The 23,061-nt window shown below is 38.4% G+C and overlaps 1 protein-coding gene across 3 annotated transcripts in view; it reads left to right on the forward strand.

Annotated features, from left to right (window-relative positions):
• The window catches only part of rnf144a.L (ring finger protein 144A L homeolog), a 49,033-nt gene extending 26,274 nt beyond the window's left edge, over positions 1–22,759 (forward strand). For 2 of the 3 annotated variants that reach the window (XM_018264000.2, XM_041563537.1), the window contains exons 3-8: positions 5,100–5,204; positions 6,592–6,652; positions 15,203–15,410; positions 18,724–18,871; positions 19,869–19,958; positions 21,691–22,759. In XM_018264000.2, the coding sequence (XP_018119489.1) occupies positions 5,100–5,204; positions 6,592–6,652; positions 15,203–15,410; positions 18,724–18,871; positions 19,869–19,958; positions 21,691–21,822 (744 nt within the window). In that variant the 3' untranslated portion in view covers positions 21,823–22,759. The remainder of the gene's footprint in view (positions 1–5,099; positions 5,205–6,591; positions 6,653–15,202; positions 15,411–18,723; positions 18,872–19,868; positions 19,959–21,690) is intronic. The other variant, XM_041563538.1, reaches the window with a different exon arrangement.
• The last annotated feature ends 302 nt before the right edge of the window (positions 22,760–23,061 follow it).

Raw genomic sequence — 23,061 nt, forward strand, 5'->3', positions numbered from 1 at the left:
CAGAGGCTTTTGGTGGGACACACAATTTCATAATGATTTAAAATAACACTTAATAATGTGTATTTCTCCCAACCCCACAATAACAGCAGCAAATTATAGAGGAACGAGGTCAAAAATAAGTGACGCAGAGCAGGCAGTTTAGTAAGGGGGACCCTTGAGGCTGAAGCCTGGGCAACCCAGTCCAACGCCGGATAAATAAGACTTCTTCTCCAGACATAAAAACATCAGATGCCAATAATTATATTTATAGATAAATGCAAAGCCTAATTATACATTAGATATTTTATTTCTTTATGGTCCACTGAAAGCTCGCTGATTTTTTCTTGTTACCAAGAGAAAAGCTTTGAAACCATTCATGCAGTTTAGCTCCCCCTGAACCTAATTGGGCTTGACCTGGAACATGATACCCCATGCTTCCACTAATGCACTAACTCTGGCATTTACTTTCCAATCGTTGCCATGACTAAGTGAATTTAAATAGACATGTAATTGTTATGCAGTGCTAATTCTAAAGGTGCATTGATTCACTTAGGTCATCTGTTGAGGTTCCTCTCTATGGATAATGGTTTAACAGTTGCTTAGCAATGCTTTAAGCCAGCAGAGAATTTTTATATAACAGCAGTGATTTGTTCCTCGGTGTAAGGAATGTACAGAGACCAAGGAATACAGACAGCAGAATGTAAGACAAAAGTATCTTTCAATAGGCTTGTGCTCAGTGGGGGGAGCATGTTGTGCTCAGCTGGGCCTATACCAGACCCCTTGAGGTCTGTGTAGCTTTTCTATATTTTTTCTACAGTAGATATGCGGGGCAATATATGATTTTCTTGCAAAATCTAATTCAAGACTAATGATTTTGCTACCAATAGTGATGGGCGAATTTATTCGGCAGGGGCGAATTTGCGGCAAATTTCTGTGTTTTGCTGGCCGCGAATAAATTCCTTGATTAAGCCTGCTATATAGCAAAAATACAATTAGAGGGGACTATAGTGTTTCAGTTTATGAGATGCATTTAAAGTGGTTGTTCACGAATATCGAAGTCGAAGGATTTACCGCAAATAGTTCGATCGAACGAAAAATCGTTCGATCGAACAATTAAATCCTTCGAATCGTTCAATTCAAGGATTTTAATCCATCGATGTAATGATTTTTCGACCTAAAAATTTATAGAAAGCCTATGGGGACCTTCCCCATAGGCTAACATGGCACCTCGGTAGGTTTTAGGTGGCGAAGTAGGGGGGTCAAAGTTTTTTTTAAAGAGACAGTACTTTGACTATCGAATGGTCGAATAGTCGAATGATTTTTAGTTTGAATCATTTCGAGTCAAGTAGTAGTCGAAGGTCTAAGTAGCCAATTCGATGGTCGAAGTAGCCAAAAAAAACATTCGAAATTCGAATTTTTTTTTTATTCTATTCCTTCACTCGAACGAAGTAAATAGGCCCCTTAGAATGATGTAGAGAGTGATATTCTGAGACAATTTGTAATGGGTTATCATTTTATATTATCTGTGGTTTTTGAGTTATTTAGCTTTTTATCCAACAGCTCTCTGGTTTGCAATTTCAGCAATTTGGTTGCTAGGGTCCAAATTACCATAGCAACCATGCACTGATTTAAATACGAGACTGGAATATGAATAGGAGAGGCCTGAATAGAAGGACGTGTTACAAAAAGTAGCAATAATGATACATTTGTAGCTTTACAGAACATTTGTTTTTTAGATGGGGTCAGTGACCCACCATTTGAAAGCTGGGTGTAGTCGGAAGACGGCTAACATTTAAAAAAACATAAAAAATAAATAATGAAGAACAACTAAAAAGTTTCTTAGAATTGTCAATTCTATAATGTACTAAAAGTTAACCTAAAGGGGAACCACCCCTTTCACTGTATAAACTCACTAAAAAGAACCTTTTCCTGCATTTGAGATAGACAGTAGGTATGCAGATAAGGGTACGGCGCCTAGAAGTTGTTAACCCACTGCCCCATGATCGAAACCATGGGCAATATATGGTTTGGACACATAGTCAGGACTCCTTTTTGGTTTACTCTACTGGTCAGCATTATTTGATTAAAACGGAGTCCATGGGAAATATCCTTTCCATTATTCAGAACTATTTGGATAGAAGGTTTCTTACTGATAAACCTATACCTGTACTGCCTTGCAGTGATATGCGGCAATGATAAATCTAATTCTACCAAGAATTAGTCAAGGATATTTTCTAACATTGTATACAAATATCATGAACTTATTTGCTGCCTATTTCCATACACCAACATGGAAAAACCTCTTTTACTGCTGTGGTTTTTTTTTTTCCATTTCCCTGACCATTTAATAGCTTTGGTCACCAAGCAAAATAAAAATTAGAGCAAACACTGACTCATCAGGCTGGAGATTTATGCGGGGCACTTATAGTAGGTTCATCGGAGCCGATGACATTTTAAGAAGGTGTCACTTTGGATCACTGAGCGCCCGATATTTCATCAAACTCTTCGGCCAAGATTTTCTTGGCAAAAGAAACAAAGGAGAATTCATGCTCATGCAAATGTGCCTTCGATGCCAATGTTATGTTTGTTGCATTCCTTCGCCGGCAGTGATTAATGGCGTAATTTATAGAACGTTACATGCCAGAGGAAAAAATGTTCTAAATATTATAAATTATGCCTAATGTGTTTTAGCCATGATGAATACGCTCAAATGTTTCATATCTGTTGCATCATCTTCACCATCAAACACGAGCAGCTGGTAGGCTTTACTTTCGCAGAGTAAATGATGAGAGCAGAGCATATTGTGTGCACAAGCCATTTCTATTAATATTTGTTTGGATATATAGGAGCAAAAGTTGACAGATTGCTTATATTATCCGAGGTTCGCTGTGTAGACTGCAACAGAATGTCATCATCTAGTGGGTATAAACAGATGGTCCTGTTCTCCAGCGAGACTCACATGAAATGCCGCTGCATATGTTCATTAAATGTAGAAAAACTTTGCTCAGGTGCCACTTATGTATTGTAGAGATAAGCCTGTGAGGGGAATGAACACATGAAGGACTTTACCAAGAAAGTGAAAACCTCCCTCAAAAGGTTCCCTGAACTGACACTTAAATAATGACTTTTTTAAGAAGTTCCTTGAGTGTTCCTTGTACTAAAAATAATTACAAATAAATATATTGAAGGGGTTGTTCACCTATGAGTTAACTTTTGGTATGATGTATTAGGGATGCACCGAATCCAGGATTCGGTTCAGGATTCGGCCAGGATTCTGCCTTTTTCAGCAGGATTCGGATTCGGCCTAATCCTTGTGCCTGCCCGAACCGAATCCGAATCCTAATTTTCATATGCAAATTAGGGGTGGGGGAGGGAAATTGCATGATTTTTTGTCACAAAACAAGGAATTAATAAATGTTTTCCCCTTCCCACCCCTAATTTGCATATGCAAATTAGGATTCGGATCGGTATTTGGCCGAATCTTTCGCAAAGGATTCAGGGTTTGGCCGAATCCAAAATATCCCTATGATGTATACAGTGATAACTTGAGACAATTTCCAATTGATTATTATTTTTATTGAGTTATTTAGGTTTTTAATCAGTAGCTCTCCAGTTTGCATAGTCCAAATTACCCTAGCAACCATGCACTAATTTGAATAAGAGACTAGACTATGAATAGGAGAGGGCCTGAATAGAAAGATAAGCAATAAAAAGTAGCAGCGACAATAACTTTTTAGCCTGACAGAGCATTTGTTTTTTAGATTGGGGTCACTGACCCCGATTTGAAATCTTGTAAGAGTCAGAAGAAGAAGGTAAATAAATAACGAAGACCAGCTGAAAAGATTCTTAGACTTGACTGTTCTATAACATATCGGAAGTTAACTTAAAGCAGAAGGAAAGGTTAAAACTATGTAAGCTTTATCAGAAAGGTCTATTTAAATATCAGTAAACCCTCAAAGTAATGCTGCTCTGTCAAAAGAAACACTGAATTTCTTTCCATCTATTGTGTACACATATCAGACTTCCTGTTTTCAACTTAATCCTCCAGGATTAGGGCTTGAGCATGCTCAATTTGCTCCTCTCTCCCTCTCCCCCTCCCTTTTCCCCCCTCCCTTCTCCCCTCACTGCTGTAATCTGAGCCCAGAGTGAGTGAGCAGGGAGAGACTCAGGCAGGAAGTGATGTCACACAAGCTAATATGGCAGCTGCTATCCTAAACAAACAGAGAGCTTCTAGAGCTGGTTGCTCAGGTATGGTAAAGAATTCTACAGAATAAATATAGCATTCTAGCTTGCACTAATGTGGCTAATCTATTGGCAATAAACTGCCTCAGCAGCTTTCCTTCTTCTGTAAAAGGTGAACCACCCCTTTAAACTGATCAGTTGTCCTTCCTTCCGCCCACTGTGGGTGTATACGAACCCACACAACTTAATAAACCATTGATCCTCACTTTTTAGTTTAATTAGTAGTTGCACACTGCTAATATCATTAATATGTAACTGGAGTGCCCCAGTTGTTCTGTTCTAGTGAAGTTTTATATAGTGACGAGCGAATTTTTTTATGCACAAAAATGTTACCCATAGATGCCAATGGGTGAAAAAAATGTTGTGCGTCAAAAAGATTGTAGCCTATTGACTTGTCATCATTTTTCTGCGAAGTGAAACAGGTCAGATTAGCCCATCAATATTGATTTTCAATTATTGATGCAGGAAAAGCCTCCTGACCCTTCTCCACTCAGTTCCGTCACTGAATGAGATGTAACAACATTTTGCCAAACATTGTGACCACTGGCAGGACAGAACATCAGTAGGCCCTCTTGTTACAGTGCAAATATTTAAATATGTAAATTACAAAAGTGAGCACTTTGAGATATTTTACATTATTTTTGTGTCTCCTTTAAGCAAAAGAGTAAAAAGAAATCCAACTTTTTCCTTTCCAGACCCTCATTTGCATATGCAAATAATGATTCGGATTCAGTTTGGCTGAATCTTTCACAAAGGATTCGGGGATTCTGCCAAATCCCAACAAGGGAATCCCTATATCATTTCTAAGCTATCTGTCATACCTGTTCTATCAGTGCTTAGACAACTGTCAAGTCTCTTTGTTTTTTCCCCCCCTGCAGTGTTTAAAACAGTACGTGGAACTTCTGATCAAGGAAGGCTTAGAAACTGCAATCAGCTGTCCCGATGCTAGTTGTCCAAAGAGAGGTCACTTACAAGAGAACGAGGTAAAAACTGCACTTCAAAATCAATCGCCAGGATTCGTGTTAAACATTTCATTGCATTCAATGATTATTTTTTGTCTTCTTTTGAGTGTTTGCCTGACTGTAAAGAAAAAGTGCCGCCTGCGTAGTCCCTAGTTAACCCTTGGTCTGAGCAAGTCATCTGCAGAGCCAAAAGACTGATATTAGCGATTTGAACGACTTATATATTAAAAAAAAAACACTTAAAATGTTTTAAAGTAATTACAACATAATGTACTGTTTCCCAGCACTGGTACAACTGGTGTGTTTGTTTTATAAACACTACTATAGTTTATATAAACAAGCTGCTGTGTAGCCATTTGGGCAGATACACTCTGTATAATCCTATTGTATTCTATTACAGAGTTTATCTGTTATCTGCTAATTATCCTGTGCCTTTTCTCCTTTTGTCCATCTTAAGTGGCTGCCCCCATGGCTACACACTAGCCTATTTACATAAACTATAGTAGTCTTTCTTAAAGGAGAACCAAACCCTTGCTAATAATACCTCCTACCCCACTACCCTACATAGACCCTCCTCCCTGCTCCCCCCCCCAGCTTAGGTGGTACTTTTGGTAAATGCCTCTAACTCTTTACTTACCCCCTCGGTGCAGATTCAGGACATCGGAGTTCAAGGGCGCCATCATCTTCTCTTTAATAATCTTCAGGTCTTCTTCCTGCGCTTCTGCAATTTCAGTGACTTTCGGCGCATACACAGTTTTCACGAAGCAGAAGATTGATCCAACTGTGCATGTGCCATTACACCGCTCTATTGCCAAGATTACTGAAGAGAAGAAGATGGCGCCCGTGAACTCCGATGCCCTGAATCTGCACCGTGGGGTAAGTAAAGAGTTAGGAGCATTTACCAAAGGTACCAGCTAGGCTGGGGGGGGGGGGAGCAGGGAGGGGCATCTATGTAGGGTAGGGGTTTTTATTAGCAAGGTTTTAGTTCTTCTTTAAGCAAACACATACATTTTTTCCAATGCATAGCAACAGTACATTATATTTTATTTTAAATCTCTTTTTATTCCATTTTTAAATTTTCCAAAGGGTACAGAAAGAAAAAAGGGGAATGGGGAAAATTAACATAGAAAGAACATAAAAGAAAATAATTACACATGCTTTTATTTTTTGGTGTTACCGTTCCTTTAAAATGTATTTTTTGTTTGGGTTTAGATCCCATTTTATAGCAGAGATAAAGAACACCTAAACCCCCATGACTATACCTTTAGCCATAAAGCATTGAAACAAAGGTAGAATTGAAGGTATTATTGATTAGTACAGGGGTCCTTATTATTTCCTGTTTGGTTGTATGTCTGCAGCCAATCAGAGCCTGAGTTTGATTTTGACTTCTGTTACTTTCTCTTATCAGATTGAATGTATGGTTGCAGCAGAAATTATGCAAAAGTATAAGAAGTTGCAGTTTGAAAAAGGTAAGAGTCAGCACTGATTCAGCTCTATTCATTAGGCCTATTGGAAAGGGAAGGGGATTTTTTTGTTATGCTAATTAAATTCAAGTACTATCCCTCATTTAATGAGAGGCACTAAGTTGGCCCAGGAGCAGTACCCCATAGCAACCAATAAATTAGCTTTTAAACAGACAACCAGTACCTGCTGCTACCTGCTGATTGGTTGGTATGGGTTACTGCTCGTGGGACAACTTAGGTCCTTTTATTACATAACACCATTAGTGATGGGCGAATTTCTCCTGTTTCGCCGAAAAATTTGCGAATTTCCCGCAAAATTTGTGAAACGGCCGGAAATTTGCAAAAAATCCTGAAATCGGAAAGTTCACAAAAAAAACGTGAAATTCGAACATTTTCACGAAAAATTTTGAAACTCTAACGTTTTCACAAAACAATCGTGCAATTCGAACATTTTCACAAAAAAATCAAGCAATTGGAATGTTTTCACAAAAAATTCGAGCAATTCGAAAGTTTTCATGAAAAAATCGAGCAATTCAAAAGTTTTCACAAAAATCTAGCAATTTGAACGATATTACAAAAATGAGCAATTTGAACGTTTTCAAGGAAAAATCAAGCAAATTGAACATTTTCATGAAAAAATCATGAAAATCAGAAATTGACGCCGGCGAATTTTCACCAGCGAATTTTCGCAGGAGATTCGCAAATTTATTCACCGGTGGCGAAATGCGGAAATTCGCAGTGAATTTGTGCCAGCCAAATTTATTCGCCCACTACTAAACACCATATATATTTTCTGTTTTACACCTGGTCAGTATGGGGTGCCGTTTGTCCCAAATACATTCTGTATACAAAACTATCCCTAATACACAGAATGAATGTCTCTCATGTTATATAAGAATTTGTGACCATACACAGAGAAAAAAAATATACAAAAGACTTATTTCTATTAAAGAATGAGAACAAAATCTGGTTAGTGCACAAAAGGATGTCATTATATCACAAACTCCATTCTGTACAGTTTAACAAGCAATCTGTCTCACAAATGTATAACCTCCATGTAACGGATACACTTATGTGCAAAGTTACTTACAGAATGAATTATGTAAAAACAAACTTGGACATAATATATAATAGTGTAAGTAACTAGTGCCTGTCAAGCTAGATTTGACTGACAAAATAGATATCTATGACAGAAAGCAAGATTTTATAGTACAGGATTCATTCTTTCCACAAAATGACAGTTTTGTTTCACAAAACAGATAAAATAACCATTCTGTGAAGCAACACTGTCAGTCACATTCCTGAACCAATAAGAACAAAGCTTATTGCCATATACAAACAAGATGAGAAGTGGCCAGCTCTGCTCCACATGGCTGAGGTTAAGTATCTGGCCTGCTATAGAGGGCGCCCTCTAATGTCCCCTGTGCTGCATAGTAATAAACATGAACAAACCTTTCCTAAAAGGGCTGCTGTTAAACACTACAGGTTCATAAATGGAAGTTTTTACAAATGGCTGAGAAATATAATGCTGCACTTCTAATGATTGTAGAAAAAGAAAAGTATGCAAAACATAAATATGATCATTTTAGGTGATATGCCTATTCTTATTATAGTAATCTGCTTGTGTGGCCATTTTGGTTAAGGGCATTCCTGCTGTTTTGCCATTATCTTATGACTCACTCTTGTTCCTCTTCCTGTCTAAGCTGAGAGCAATAATGGGACAGGCCACAGCCACCTGCCATCTTCTATTAAATGTACCAGAAGTTACTGTGCTTGTCTGGCTGCTTCGCCTGACTCTCAGAGTCAGTTATAAGTTTTGTATATGATAGTTAGACTCCAATGTCTCCTCCAAACTGTAATCTTGCACCAATAAGCTTGTAGTAGTCTCTTAATAATGTGCTTAGCTATAGTTCAACTACTACATAATAGATTTAGCCAGAGACTTTGGACTGATCATGTGCATCACACATTGTGTATAGTATGATGTGTAGGTTATATGAGCAGCCACTCCTGAGTACTGTGTGTAAACAAAAGGCTTCAGGACTTCAACTTCACCTTCTTTCGTGAATTCGGGTCTTTTCACCGCTTCGGGACTTTAGCTTCGTCTTTTCGGCACTTCCGCATTCGGTAATATGTGAAATGGCCGCACGGCTTGGGCGCTCATAAAGGGGACCCGGCTCTTTGAAAAATGCAGCACTTCTGTGCCCCCCTTCAGGCCCGGAACACTTGTCCCCCCTGCTGGTGGCCCTGGACATGCATGTGACATTGGCGCAGTTGTGCTCTCTGCTCTAGTGTAGTGTTGTGTTGTGTTAAGCACTGGGCAGGTAAGAGGACGGCATCATTAGAGTCTTTTGTTATAAATAAATATAAAGCATTGTATAGCTTGTTGCTTCTATATAAATAGATTATGATCCCCTAAAATTGCCCCTGCCTAAATGACCCCCTTTTGTTTATACACAGTACTCAGGAGTGGCTGCTCATATAACCTACACATCATACTATACAATATTTTGGAAGTAAAAAGAGAGACAAAAAATTTTTTTGCATGTAGTGCTGCAATTTTTTGACCACACCCATTTTGTGGCAGCACCCCCTAATTACCATGTTCATTTTACAAAGTTTGGCAGGTTCTAAAAATTTGAAAATATTTCTACATATCTAAACTGTTAAAATTACTTATTTTCTTATCTCAAAATTGTTATAAAGCATCTTAGTTGCACCTGTTAGCTGTACTGGCCTCTCTGCCAAAAGCCAATTAAGTTAGAAACTTTGTTTCTTTTTCTGGCTGTTCAGTGCAGAGAAAAGAGGGATTTCCAGTACAAATGAGGGACCTCAGGTTGGGCTGTCAAAAGAGGGACTGTCCCTCTGAAAAAGGGACAGTTGGGAGGTATGTGTGCACATGATCAGTCCATAGTCTCTGGCTAAAGCTATTATGTAGTAGTTGAACTATAGCTAAGCACATTATTAAGTGACTACTACAAGCGAATTGGTGCAAGATTACAGCTAGGAGGAGACATTGGAGTCTAACTATCATATACAAAACTTATAACTGACTCTGAGAGTCAGGCGAAGCAGCCAGACAAGCACAGTAACTTCTGGTACATTTAATAGAAGATGGCAGGTGGCTGTGGCCTGTCCCATTATTGCTCTCAGCTTAGACAGGAAGAGGAACAGGAGTGAGTCATAAGATAATGGCAAAACAGCAGGAATGCCCTTAACCAAAATGGCCACACAAGCAGATTACTATAATAAGACTAGGCATATCACCTAAAATGATCATATTTATGTTTTGCATACTTTTCTTTTTCTACAATCATTAGAAGTGCAGCATTATATTTCTCAGACATTTGTAAAAACTTCCATTTATGAACCTGTAGTGTTTAACAGCAGCTCTTTTAGGAAAGGTTTGTTCATGTTTATTACTATGCAGCACAGGGGACATTAGAGGGCGCCCTCTATAGCAGGTCAGATACTTTGCCTTAGCCATGTGGAGCAGAGCTGGCCACTTCTCATCTTGTTTGTATATGGCAATAAGCTTTGTTCTTATTGGTTCAGGAATGTGACTGACAGTGTTGCTTCACAGAATAGTTATTTTATCTGTTTTGTGAAACAAAACTTTCATTTTGTGGAAAGAATGAATCCTGTACTATAAAATCTTGCTTTCTGTCACAGATATCTATTTTGTCAGTCAAATCTAGCTTGACAAGCACTAGTTACTTACACTATTATATATTATGTCCAAGTTTGTTTTTACATAATTCATTCTGTAAGTAACTTTGCACATAAGTGCGTCCGTTACATGGAGGTTATTCATTTGTGAGACAGATTGCTTGTTAAACTGTACAGAATGGAGTTTGTGATATAATGACATCCTTTTGTGCACTAACCAGATTTTGTTTTCATTCTTTAATAGAAATAAGTCTTTTGTATATTTTTTTTCTCTGTGTATGGTCACAAATTCTTATATAACATGAGAGACATTCATTCTGTGTATTAGGGATAGTTTTGTATACAGAATGTATTTGGGACAAATGGCACCCCATAGGTCAGAACACTTTTTGCAAAAAAAAAACAACATATATCATGTTTTGTAATCTCAATCAATGTTGGCACTCTAAAAATATTAATGCTAATAATAATAATTTAGTTGAGTAAGATGTTACATACAGTAAATAGTTGCTTAGTACCTGGGGTAAATACAAAGACACATGATCATCACGTTCAACCATTTCCCCAAGTAAATCGAAAGTAAAATTTAGTTAATCTGAAGTCATGCCTAGTTTTCCAATGGCATTTTTATTTGAAGAGAGATCTGGTCTAATTTGCAGAATATCCAGTTGTGTGACAGTTTTCCACTATGTGTCACCCGCTCCGACAAGCAGAACCATATGCAAATCTGCCCTATGAAACAGCTTTAATGCCAGCGATCGTGATGCAAATGTGATGCGTCAAAGGGTTGCTAATGTCTAAACATAACTGCGGCTTAACCTTTATAACCAATTACAGATGACTTTATTACATTATCTTTGTGTCACCCCTTCTCACACACAATACATATACTTATGGGACCCCATCTGGTTGAATAAAATGGGTTTTAAAAACCCAGTCCCCAAAACTCTGAATACTGTTAAGAATAGATTCTGTGCTGATTCAGACTTCTTTTCTACAAAAAAAAAAAAAGTAAAGCTAATGAGAAACAAATGTAGCAGCGTAATGCTTTCCAAGAATTATTTGACTGCTGGAAAATGTTTTTCATCCATTTGGAAACCATCAGTAGATCATTGTTTAATCCAATAGAATACCGCCAGGATGTTTTGTTTTTTTGCAAGGGGACCTGTAAAAACTGGTAGACTGGGCAGTTGAGATTCAGTGTTGATACATTTAAAGGACCATTAACAAACATTTTTTTAAAAAAAAAGTGATCGTTTTTTAAACGAAAAAATAACACAAAGACAGCTTTTTTTTAAGAAATTACTTACCGATTCTTTGCTTGCGCTCCTCTTCAGAAACGGCGACAGGGTGACAATCCATCATGCGGCACTCAATTCTCCTCCCTGGCTATCTCCTATAGAAGGCAGGGAGGAGAAATCGAGCGTCGCACAATGGATAGTCGGCCTGTCGCTGTTTCTGAAGAGGAGCGCAACCAGAGAATTGGTAAGTAATTTCTTAATAAAAGCGTTGTGAATTCAAAGTGAAAACTGTCTTGGTGGGTTTTTTTCGTTAACAATAAACTTTTTTTTTTTTTTTTTTTTAATTTATGTTACTGGTCTTTTACAGTTTTGCATCTGGGATAAAAAAGAAGCCACTTATACCTATTATGGGTTCAAATTAGGCAAATCATTAATGAAGAAGTATCAGGACCACCTTTGCGGAAGAGATTTGTAGGCTGACCTCTTCTACACCTCCTAAGTAGGATGAACAGTCACCGAATATGGGGCACAGGATTGCACCTTAGTAGAGGAGTGCCAGAAATCCATAACATCAAAAAAGGAATGAGGAAACGGTAGATTGGTCAGGCAGGCTGGGGTCAGTTCAGGCAGCAAGAAAAGCCAGGATCCAGGAAAACAGGCCAAGTCGAAAACACCGATAATCAATCAGGAAATAAAGCTTAGTTTCCCACAAGAGCTGATCACTGCGCAGTGGAGTCAGGTTCTCAGCGTCCTTTTAAACGCACTGCGAATGCGTCGAAAATGCGCCGGCGACGGACGCCTGCGACGTGACGCCGAACATGAGACCGGACGCCTGCGACGTGACACCGAACGTGAAACATGACGCGCGGGACCGGACGCGCCATCTTGAAAAGGGGCAGAGATGCTACCAGAGGTAAGTTCCTTACAAGAAGAGACTAGGGGTACTTGTGGAAAATCAGCTTAGTTGTAGGAAGCAGTGGTAACTTAGCAGTGGCAAGAGCCGACAAGGTATTGTCCTTTATTAAAAAGGTTATTATTCACAGAAGAGATTATAATTCTTCTACTGGTAAGGACCCATCTAGAATATGCATTGCAGTTTTGGTTTCCTGTACTCAAAGAGGACATTGCTACAATAGGGTGTCCAGAGAAAAGCAACTAAGTTTATAAAGGGATGAAAGATGTATATCATGAAGAAAAACTAGTCAAATTGTAATTTTTTTGAAAAAAGTGCTTAAGGTTTATGTAAAAATAAATAAGGGGATCATAAATAGTGAGGGGCGAATTTGTCCTGTTTTGCTTGCCGGAAAATTTACAAATTTCCTGCGAAATCCGCTGAAAAATTTGCATGACGCATTGAAGCCAATGGGCATCAAAATAATTTTGATGCTCGTCAATTTCATCGGCCTGCGACAATTTTTACAAGCACGCCTATTTTGTCCAAATGCATTAAAGTCAATGGGCGTCCGAATAACTTTGATGCGAAATTTTTTTTTGACGCTGCAGATTTTTCTTTTTTATTGGCCCATCACTAATCATAAATGAATCTCTCTCTGATGCCTTATGCGCCAATAGAGTTTTAAGAGTGCATGAGGGCATCTTTGGTCATTAGAAGACGTTAAGATGCCAATCGGGTTTCTACTGGGAGAGACGTGGAATTGTCTCCCTAAAGCAGCTGTACTGACAGATACATTAAATAGTTTCTGGGCTGGATGGCATTAAGAAAGTGCTAACATACAAGGCACAGGTATTGGCTCCGGTATCTGAAAACCCGTTATCCAACTCTGGATTATTGGTTGGCTATGTCCAATAGACTCCATTTTAATCAATGAATTAAAATTTTTACAAATTATTTATTTTTTAATAATAAGACAGTACCTTGAACTTGATCCCATCTAAGGTATAATTAATCCTTATTGGAGGCAAAATAATAGATAAGCCCTTAAGTGTCCCAACCCCTTCTCACACTCATAGGAACACTTCTAAACTCCTCTTAAACAGCAGAGAATAAGCCAATAAATTCATAACTTTTTGCATCTATTGAAGTCAATGAAACTGTCATTTGCAAATGAACTGCCACATATAATATGGTACTTTCCTGCATTATAATTACATTTAAAAAAACATAACAATACAAACACATAAATGCTTGATAAAGGGCCTGTGGATTTCTAGTCTCCAGCCTAATTCACACATGACTTTAAGTAAACTGAGCAGCACACTGTTAGATTTGCAAAAAGTGCTCAAGTGTAAAATTAATTTAGCCCACAGCATACAAAAGGGCAACGTTTCGGGCCTCCCAGGCCCTTTATCAAGCCTGGGAGGCCCGAATAATGGATTTTGCTGAAAAATGTCTGTTTTTTTTCTACCCAATATATAACAAAGTGAAATACAAGTGTAGCGCTATAGTAAACTGACTTGTGCTAGGGCAGTTTTAGCTACTTTCCTTTGTGGGCTGAGACAACAGATGAGCTCTCTTTCTCAGGGGTAAGCCCTCGCAACGGAGTGGAGGCAAGGGTGTAGTGTAACTGTAACCTGGTGCGATAGCACAATGATGGGCGCCAGTAGTTCTTTAACAGTTGAACAAAGAACAGTATTTATTGAACAATAGCACATAGATCATTTAGCACATTGATCCACAATGGAGCATAGAATATACACAGCAGCATAAAGGAAGCATATACTCACAGCACGTATAGGCTGAATCCCCACAGGCTAGGGAATATACAGCAGAGAGTAAGTTGACAGCATGCGATGGGTATTGCCCAGTTTTCAGGATATCTTCCAGTGGCAGACTAGGGGAGCTCCTGACATCCCTATCTCAACACTTGGTTCCCTACTCTGGGTCAGTAATACCCTGGGATCTTAATCCCTCTAATCTCCTCGGCGAGCCTTGAGCTGCTCAACTAAATAACCTCTCTATCACTCCTAGAGCGATCTATAAAACGAGTATAGCTGTCTAATTACTAGGGCCAAGGCGCCTATGGTCAGCACTACCCATTCCCTTCCAGCCTGCTTGGTTGGGCTAAAGCAATGGACCCAGAGCACATGGTTCCTAAACCTTTAATACTCTGGCACAGTGCCATCTGGTGTACACTGTGTGAACTACAAGGGTTACATAAGCACAAGGTCCCCATAAGGACCCACTGAGGTGTCTATATTACTAGGGATGTGTGGCTGTCTGTAATGTGTAAGGGTGTCTAAGATTTTCACATCCCTACACAAGGATAGCAAAATATTTTGTTTTTTTATCCACAGGATTTGCTGTATTAGTTAGCCTGTGTTAGCATATGAGAAGCTTTCAGTTTATGGCATTTAATGGCTATATCTTATGAGAGGTTATGGCATCTGAAGAGCCTATAGTTAAAATATGGAGACAAATAAGATGCTCTGGGCAAGAAATCAACTGGGGACCCACAGCCAGAATGGGCTCTTCCAAGAGATTTTATGCACTTATAAAACTATTAAAACCCTTGGTCAATTCTTTTTTTTTTTTTTAATCAAAAATTGAATCTTACATTGAATTTTTGTTCTCTGTGATATTTATTATTTCAAATCTTGAGATGTCATGTTCAGAAGATCAAAGTGTCCAGTAAATACGCTTTTGGCTGAATGTGCTACTATTTTGTACGTGTATTTTTCTTTGTAGAAATTCTCTTGGATCCATGCAGAACGTGGTGTCCCTCTTCATCATGTCAAGCTGTTTGTAAACTCCAAGAGAAAGGCCTTCAGAGCCCACAACTCGTACAGTGCACAGCCTGCGACATTGAGTTCTGCTCGGCCTGCAAGGCCAACTGGCACCCGGGGCAAGGATGCCCAGAAACCATGCCAATCACGTTTCTTCCAGGAGATACAAGGTATGAATAGTCTTTTTTTTAAAAAAAAAATATTTATTTTTTGTCTTTTATTTTTAGTTTTTGCAAAACAAAAAACATTGTTATTTGTCATAGATTTCCGATTAAATAATGACTAGTCTTTAATGGCTTAATTTCTTGACTGTTTTTCTGGCTTAAAGGACAAGGAATGAGTTAGTCACTGTGGATGCCAATTTTAACAGGCACACCCTGTAATTAAAATCCCTTTCCTCTGCCCAGGGCTGGTGCTTCTCTTAAACTGAAAAACACACCTGCTTAGGGTAGTATTCCAGGTGACTGCCATTTTCTTTCCTGTCCCATCTTAAAATACAGGTGCAGGTTTGCTGGAAGGAGGAAAACAAAGAACAATAAAGAACGATCCCTGCCAAAGTTGTAGGACTCCCAAACAATCATTCAAACTAATGAAACCAGATAATAAACTTCAGTGCCAGAGGCTATGGCAGTGATCCCCAACCAATAGCCGATCACAGTCCATATTTGGCACTTCAAGGAACTTTTTGCATGCTTATATTGCTCTCCAACTTTTTTACATTTGAATGTGGCTCCTGGGTAAAGAAAACATTGGGGACCCCAGGGCTACGGGATATAAACAACAAAACAATAATTCTCTATAGTGTAGCATTTTTTTAACCAAAAATTACCCATCTGTGTAGTTTTGCTGTTTAAGCCAGCAAAATTAAAATTGAATACATAAAAAGTAGTATCCAGCAGAATCGAAAATATACATACGCCAATCTATACATAATAGAAGAAAGAAGGGCAAAATGTGTTGTTGTTTTTTTTAAAAATGTTCAAGTGTGAATGGGTACTCACAAGCCTTCTTTAGGGCATAGGCTCATCACATCAAAGTTGCTAGTAGATCAGAGTTGTTGGTAGAAATTCCTCAATATTGCTTCAGGTCAACCTTTACGCAGGTCATAGAAAGCAGGAAGAGGACCACATAATTTAAAAATCTCACTTTAATATATTATAAAACCAATATTGCACTTACAATGTTAAAAAATATAGTTAGCACTAAAAAAAAATAAGTCCTATAGGTCCTTCTTCAGCTGACGATGTAAAATGCGTTGGTGTGACGCACATCCTAAACAGCGCTGGGGACATGTGGGGGAACGCAAACGCTTGCTATTTCTCCATCCACGCTGGTTCCAGGACCTATGGGGCTTATTTTTGATAGTAGTGCAATGTGGCTAAACACATATTTAAGATTCCTTATATACTATCTCCCTTTTGCAATATTTCTAGATGAGAGAAAGTTCTGACCATTGCATTTGTCTTTCTTTTATAAGAAAAAAAGTTTCAAAATCCCATTGCAACTAAAAGACTGCATTGCTCTGCGGTGCTTTGCTAATTAACATCGGGTAGTTCTGGAATGCTGAGTATCTTTTTCACTAGCAGAGTAAAATAAAAAGGAAACAGTATGTTAAGGCATCTTGACTGTGGTGCTGAATGTAAAATATCTCCTCTAAAACGATCTGCGCTTGGGTTTCATTTTCTTAATCACTAGCGGGGTATCTTGACTTCGCACTGGAGCACATAATAAAAGCCTTGGCGCAGGGGAACTGAAATTGTGAAAGAAATGGAAAAAGGTTATATAACTGCAATTTGAGAGATTGGGCTTCTTTTGACACTCATTTTCTTTTATCAATGCGAGAAAGCTGATGGGTCTGACCCAGGGGTATCTGAAATGCGTTCTTTTGTTGTGGTTGTACTACAGTTCCCACAGAGCCTTGGACTCCAAACTGAACTATAGGCACAGACCCTTGATTACCTTTGTATTAATACAGCACTAGCCATGTCGGCAAGTTAGTACCTATGTTTGTATATTAGCCACTACATGCAACATGCCCAAATTAAATGGGTTGCACATCAGCGTTCAGAGCTACCCAGAAGGTTGAAGACAGAAGACTAAGCAGAAGATTTCTTGCCTGTATCAGGGACATGTCTGCAACAGCCATAACGCTACATTTTTTGACATCTCATATATACTTATCAAAGAGGATGCTTTATGAAGACAGATTATTTAGTGCTACCTATGTTCCATCAGGCTTTGATAGGAGTCACGTTGCCCTCTCAGTTGCAACCAAGAAAATCATATCAAACAAAAGCTTTTCCATGGAAACAGAGCAACTTCTTCCGATATAATAATCCCTCTGTGTGCGAGTGGCATTTAAAATGTGAATAGCGAATAGGTCACTGCAGGGGGCCAGTATACCCAATGCACTTTTAATATGACACATCCTATTAAAATCTTTCCTCTTCCCAGAATATAATTTGAATTTAATAATATTCATAACAAAAAATTATAGGGCTGGCACTGCCACGCAAACACATTTTCATTTCACTATTTTTAGAGCAGCAAAACGAGAGGAAACATGGGGAGGGTTCGGAGATGTTGCTACATAAGATTAACGTCAACCTTGTTTATAAAAACATCTGAGGAAATTTGCATCTATTAAAGCTATTGATTGGCTTAATTTCAGGAACACCTGCACTCAATTAAAAAAAGATATTACATGATGATGAATCCTAATAATAATAATAACCAAGCTATGGCCAAAAGTATGTTAAAGCACGCCTAGCCAACAACATGTCCCAAAAGCAAGGGTCTAAATGTGAAGTTGGCCCTCTCTTTGCTGCTATAACAAATTGTACCATTCACTCTTCCTGTAAGGTTTCCATTATTATAGGGGTTTTCTTCCATTCACAGATTAGTAGCTAAGAACTTATATTGGGGATCAGGCCTGACTTGCATTTGGAATTCCAATTGATCCCACGGGTGTTCAGTTGGGTTGAGACCAGGGCTCTGTGCAGGCCAATCAAATTCTTCAACTCTCCAAAATGTGCAAATTCATTCTGTATGGGCCTCGCTTTGTGTGCGGGTTATTATCTGGCTGAAAAAGGAAGGAGCCTTCCTCGAAGTGTAACCATGAAAAAGGAAGTATGGAAATGTCAAGGATGTATGTACAATTAGAACAGGAGTCCAAATACATGGCCATACATTATATCTACAAACCTATTGGTTGGAGACAAGAGCCAATGCACTTGCAGGATGGAGGGCTACTTGAAATTAGTTATTTATTATGGAAAGAAATCCACTTTTTGTTCTAGTAACACAGGCACTTAGTTATCTGATATTAGATGAATTAGTGGTAGCACACAGCAAGTTATACTAACTACAACACATGTTACTATACCTTGCTACTCTAACTTCAGACTATACGTTAGAAGGCAACAGTGCAATAAATATACTGATTTTGTATTTACATAGGAAGTTTTTGCATCTTATTTTCAGCTTTGTCTTTAAAAGCCTTGAAGATGACGTGCCAATCAAACGCTGCCCAAAATGTAAAGTCTATATAGAGCGTGATGAAGGTTGCGCACAGATGATGTGCAAGAACTGCAAGCATGCGTTCTGCTGGTACTGCCTGGAATCCCTTGATGTAAGTGTTCTGCTTTTTGTGGGGTTCCCGTAACAGGGCTGGTCAGTTTTAATTTGCTAAGAAAGACATCCAACCCTTTCTTGAGACTATCTAATGAATCTGTCAGTACAAACACATTGGGGAGGGACCTTCATAACTCAAGGTGATGTTTCCATTCTTCTAAAATCAAGGATTTTAGAATGTTCTGAAATTATCTGTTGGTGAATTATTCAGCAAATTAACAGTAGTTAATTGTGTTGTCCCTTTATATATTTAAACATTGTGATCATATCTCCTATTTTAGCACCTCTTCTCGAGTGTAAACATCCCCAACATGGCCAGACTTTCTTAATTTCTGAGAGCTTCCATGCCCTTTAACATTTTTATTGTTTGGACTTCTTCTGACTCTTTTTTTACAGTAATATTCCATTAAAATTGGAGACCAAAACTGCAGGGCATATTCTAGAGGGGGACCTTACATGTGAAGAACTACCGTCTCCTCCTGGGGACTGCAAGGATGGCACATCGGGAATGGGTTAAAGTGCTTTGCATAATTTTGTGTTATTAGAGATATACAGAACAGATAAAATAAAAGTGGTCATAACACAGAACCATGCATTCCACTATTCAATTAGAGAATGTACCATTGTCTGTCTCACTCTGTACACAAGTCTTCAGCTTCAGTAGTTCTCTATCCTACACCTTGATAGAGTGTAAAGGTTTTTTGAAGGAACTGTTAGGAGTGCCGTCACTTATGAGGACATGATTTAGTCCTCTGTCTAGAAATACCACCACCAAGATTAATACACCTTACTTTAGAAAGCAGACATATATGAGCAACTATATCAAAAGCTTCAGCAAACTCCAAGTAGACCAAATCTAACACAACACCTCCTTCCTACTTCCTACTTAATTAATATTTGTTTGCCATGATCTGTCCTTCATAAAGCCATGCCGATTTTGTTATTTTCCCCCATCACATTAACAATAGCTAATATCAATGTCTTTGTTTTAATAGGATGATTTCCTACTCATACATTATGATAAGGGGCCTTGTCGGAACAAACTGGGCCATTCCAGGGCATCGGTCATATGGCACAGGACTCAGGTTTGTTAGACATATTATACAGGTATAGGCTTTCTTATCCAAAAAGCTCAGAATTATGGAAAGACCATTTTAAAAATTTAAAAATGAATTCCTTTTTCTCTGCAATAATAAAACAGTACCTTGTACATTATCCGAACTAATATATAATCAATCCTTATTGTAGTAAAACCAGCCTATTGGGTTTATTTAATATTTACATGATTTTCAGGGAGACTTAAAGGGATACTGTCATGGGAAAACATGTTTTTTTCAAAATACATCAGTTAATAGTCCTGCTCCAGCAGAATTCTGCACTGAAATCCACTTTTCAGAGCAAGCTGATTTTTGTATACTCAATTTTGAAATCTGACATGGGGCTAGACATATTGTCAGTTTTCCAGTTTCCCCAGTCATGTGACTTGTGCTCTGATAAACTTTAGTCACTCTTTACTGCTGTACTGCAAGTTGGAGTGATATCACCCTGTCCTTCCCCCCCCCAGCAGCCAAACAAAAGAACAATGGGAAGGTAACCAGATAGCAGCTCCCTAACACAAGATAACAGCTGCCTGGTAGATCTAAGAACAGCACTCAATAGCAAAAGTCAAATCCCACTGAGACTCAGTTACATTAAGTAGGAGAGATAACAGCCTGCCAGAAAGTAGTTCCATCCTAAAGTACAGGCACAAGTCACATGATTGGGACAGCTGGGAAACTGACAATATTTCTAGCCCCATGTCAGATTTCAAAATTGAATATAAAAAAATCTGTTTGCTCTTTTGAGAATTGGATTTGAGTGCAGAATTCTGCTGGAGTAGCACTATTAACTGATGTGTTTTGAAAAAAACATGTTTTCCCATGACATTATCCCTTTAAATTATGAAGATTTCACAGAGTCCCAGGTCACGAGCATTCTGGATAACAGGTCCCATACCTGTATTATGTTGCTTCTTGAAAACTCATCTGGCTTCTCTCTCAAACCAGCAAGGAGATATTTGCTTTATTTATCTGCATAGTTATCATTATTTGCAAGATGCACATATATTTCTGCACATTATCAGTACTGAGATTGGGAACGGGGAGATTGTTAATGGGAATGTTGCACTCCGACTATGGGCAAAATGAGTCCCACTTTGTAACAAGACAAACCTCCATAAATTTCATTTGAAGCAACGTAGGTGGTTCTTCACAGTGAGGACAGTGAGGTTGTGGAATGCACTGCCGGGTGATGTTGTGATGCTGATTCAGTTAATGCCTTTAAGAGTGGCTTGGATGATTTTTTGGACAGACATAATATCAAAGGCTATTGTGATACTAAGCTCTATAGTTAGTATAGATATGGGTATATAGAATTTAATTAAAAGTAGAGAGGGGTGTGTGTATGGATGCTGGGTTTTCATTTGGAGGGGTTGAACTTGATGGACTTTGTCTTTTTTCAAACCAATTTAACTATGTAACTATGTAACTATGTAATATAAGGCACTAAGTTTGCCCAGGAGCAGTAACCTATAACAATCAATAAGATTCTTGCATTTAAACAGGTGTCTAGTAAATACTACCTGCTGATTGGTTGCTATGTGTTACTGCCCCATGGCAAACTTAGTGACTTTTATTACATAACCCCAAATTTGCCTTGTGAATTGCATTATACTGTAGCATTAGCTGCCCGCTTCCCATTAACACAGAGGAATAGATTTACCCATTCAGTTTTTGCTGGACATGGCAATCATATTCACACCTTTTGTTTCTCTTGCAGGTTGTGGGCATATTTGCAGGATTCGGCCTATTACTATTGGTCGCGTCACCATTCCTGTTACTGGCCACCCCTTTTGTTTTGTGTTGCAAATGTAAATGCTGCAAAGGGGATGACGACCCACTACCGACTTAAAAGGAACTTCTATGTTATGGCTGCAGTATATCTTCCCAGGGAAACTACTGTTGAAGGTTACTTTACATATTGGATCCTCCATATGAGCCTTACCCATCTCATTCAGTTTTCCAAGCCACAAACAGAGCCGTTATTCTTGGTAAGGTGGCTGAGATCACTGAATGGGATTAATGCGATTTACAGGAATCCTTGAGGAGAAGATAAATGGAATGTTTTTCCTGTAAGGCCAAGAGCTTGCACACAGTAGATTCTCAAGGCTTCTCTACAATTGTGTATTTAATACCTTCTGCTTTTCTATTTTTCCTATTTAATTTTTTTGTTTGGTAATAAGTGAATATTAAGACTTTTTTTTTGTTTAAGAATTGCTTTGTTAAATTGTGGGGTGACAACATATTGGTATGTGCAAATGGTTGTTTCTTGATTAGATAAAAAGCCAAGAAAAAGTTCAAGGTAGGGATAAAAGTACATTTACCCCAGAAATACCTGGATCTGGTTCTATTTATCAACTGCCAGCTGTTCTTCAGCTACTGTACATCTCCCAGAATCCCAGGGAAGATGTTTGGTGGGTATATGGAGTTACAATTTTACAACAACTGGAAAGACATGTCATATTAATACAAGATCCCATCACTAATTTAAGCACTTACCAACTGTTGTAACAGTTCTGATAAAGAAGGACAAACCCTTCTTATGGCAATGGTCATTGTTTGGTGAACTGGTCCCTTTGTAACCATTTTTAATGGCATGTTTCTCCTGCCTCCTTATGGCTCTGCAGTATCTAGTCTTTGATAACTAGATTTGGACATGGTAAAGCCGACAACTCATGAATGGACTTAGTCGTTGAAGAGGTTCCTTCCTCAGCAGAAGTTAAAGTAATGAAGACAAACTATTATTGTTTCATATCCAATAAATACATTACTTATGATGCTAACAGAAATATGTTTCAATATACTTGGATTTCAAGAGAGACTGATGCTCTTCAAACAGAAGCCTTTTCTACTCTATTCGTGAACTTTATAACCATCATATCAAAATAGCTGCTTTAGTTTAAATAAACAGGGTCTGTTTGGTCTATAATTTGCCTTGGGAAACGATTGAATCAGAAAGAGTATTTTATGTTCAAAAACATCAGACACAGAGCTGATTTTCTCAATGAGGACAAAAGTTTGTTTTTGTTATTCTAAGGGATCTGGGGCAGATAATTGTATAATATCACCGCATAAGGCCACTTTTGGAATA

The sequence above is a fragment of the Xenopus laevis genome, chromosome 5L (genome assembly GCF_017654675.1).
Source record: "Xenopus laevis strain J_2021 chromosome 5L, Xenopus_laevis_v10.1, whole genome shotgun sequence".
Lineage (NCBI taxonomy): Eukaryota > Metazoa > Chordata > Amphibia > Anura > Pipidae > Xenopus > Xenopus laevis.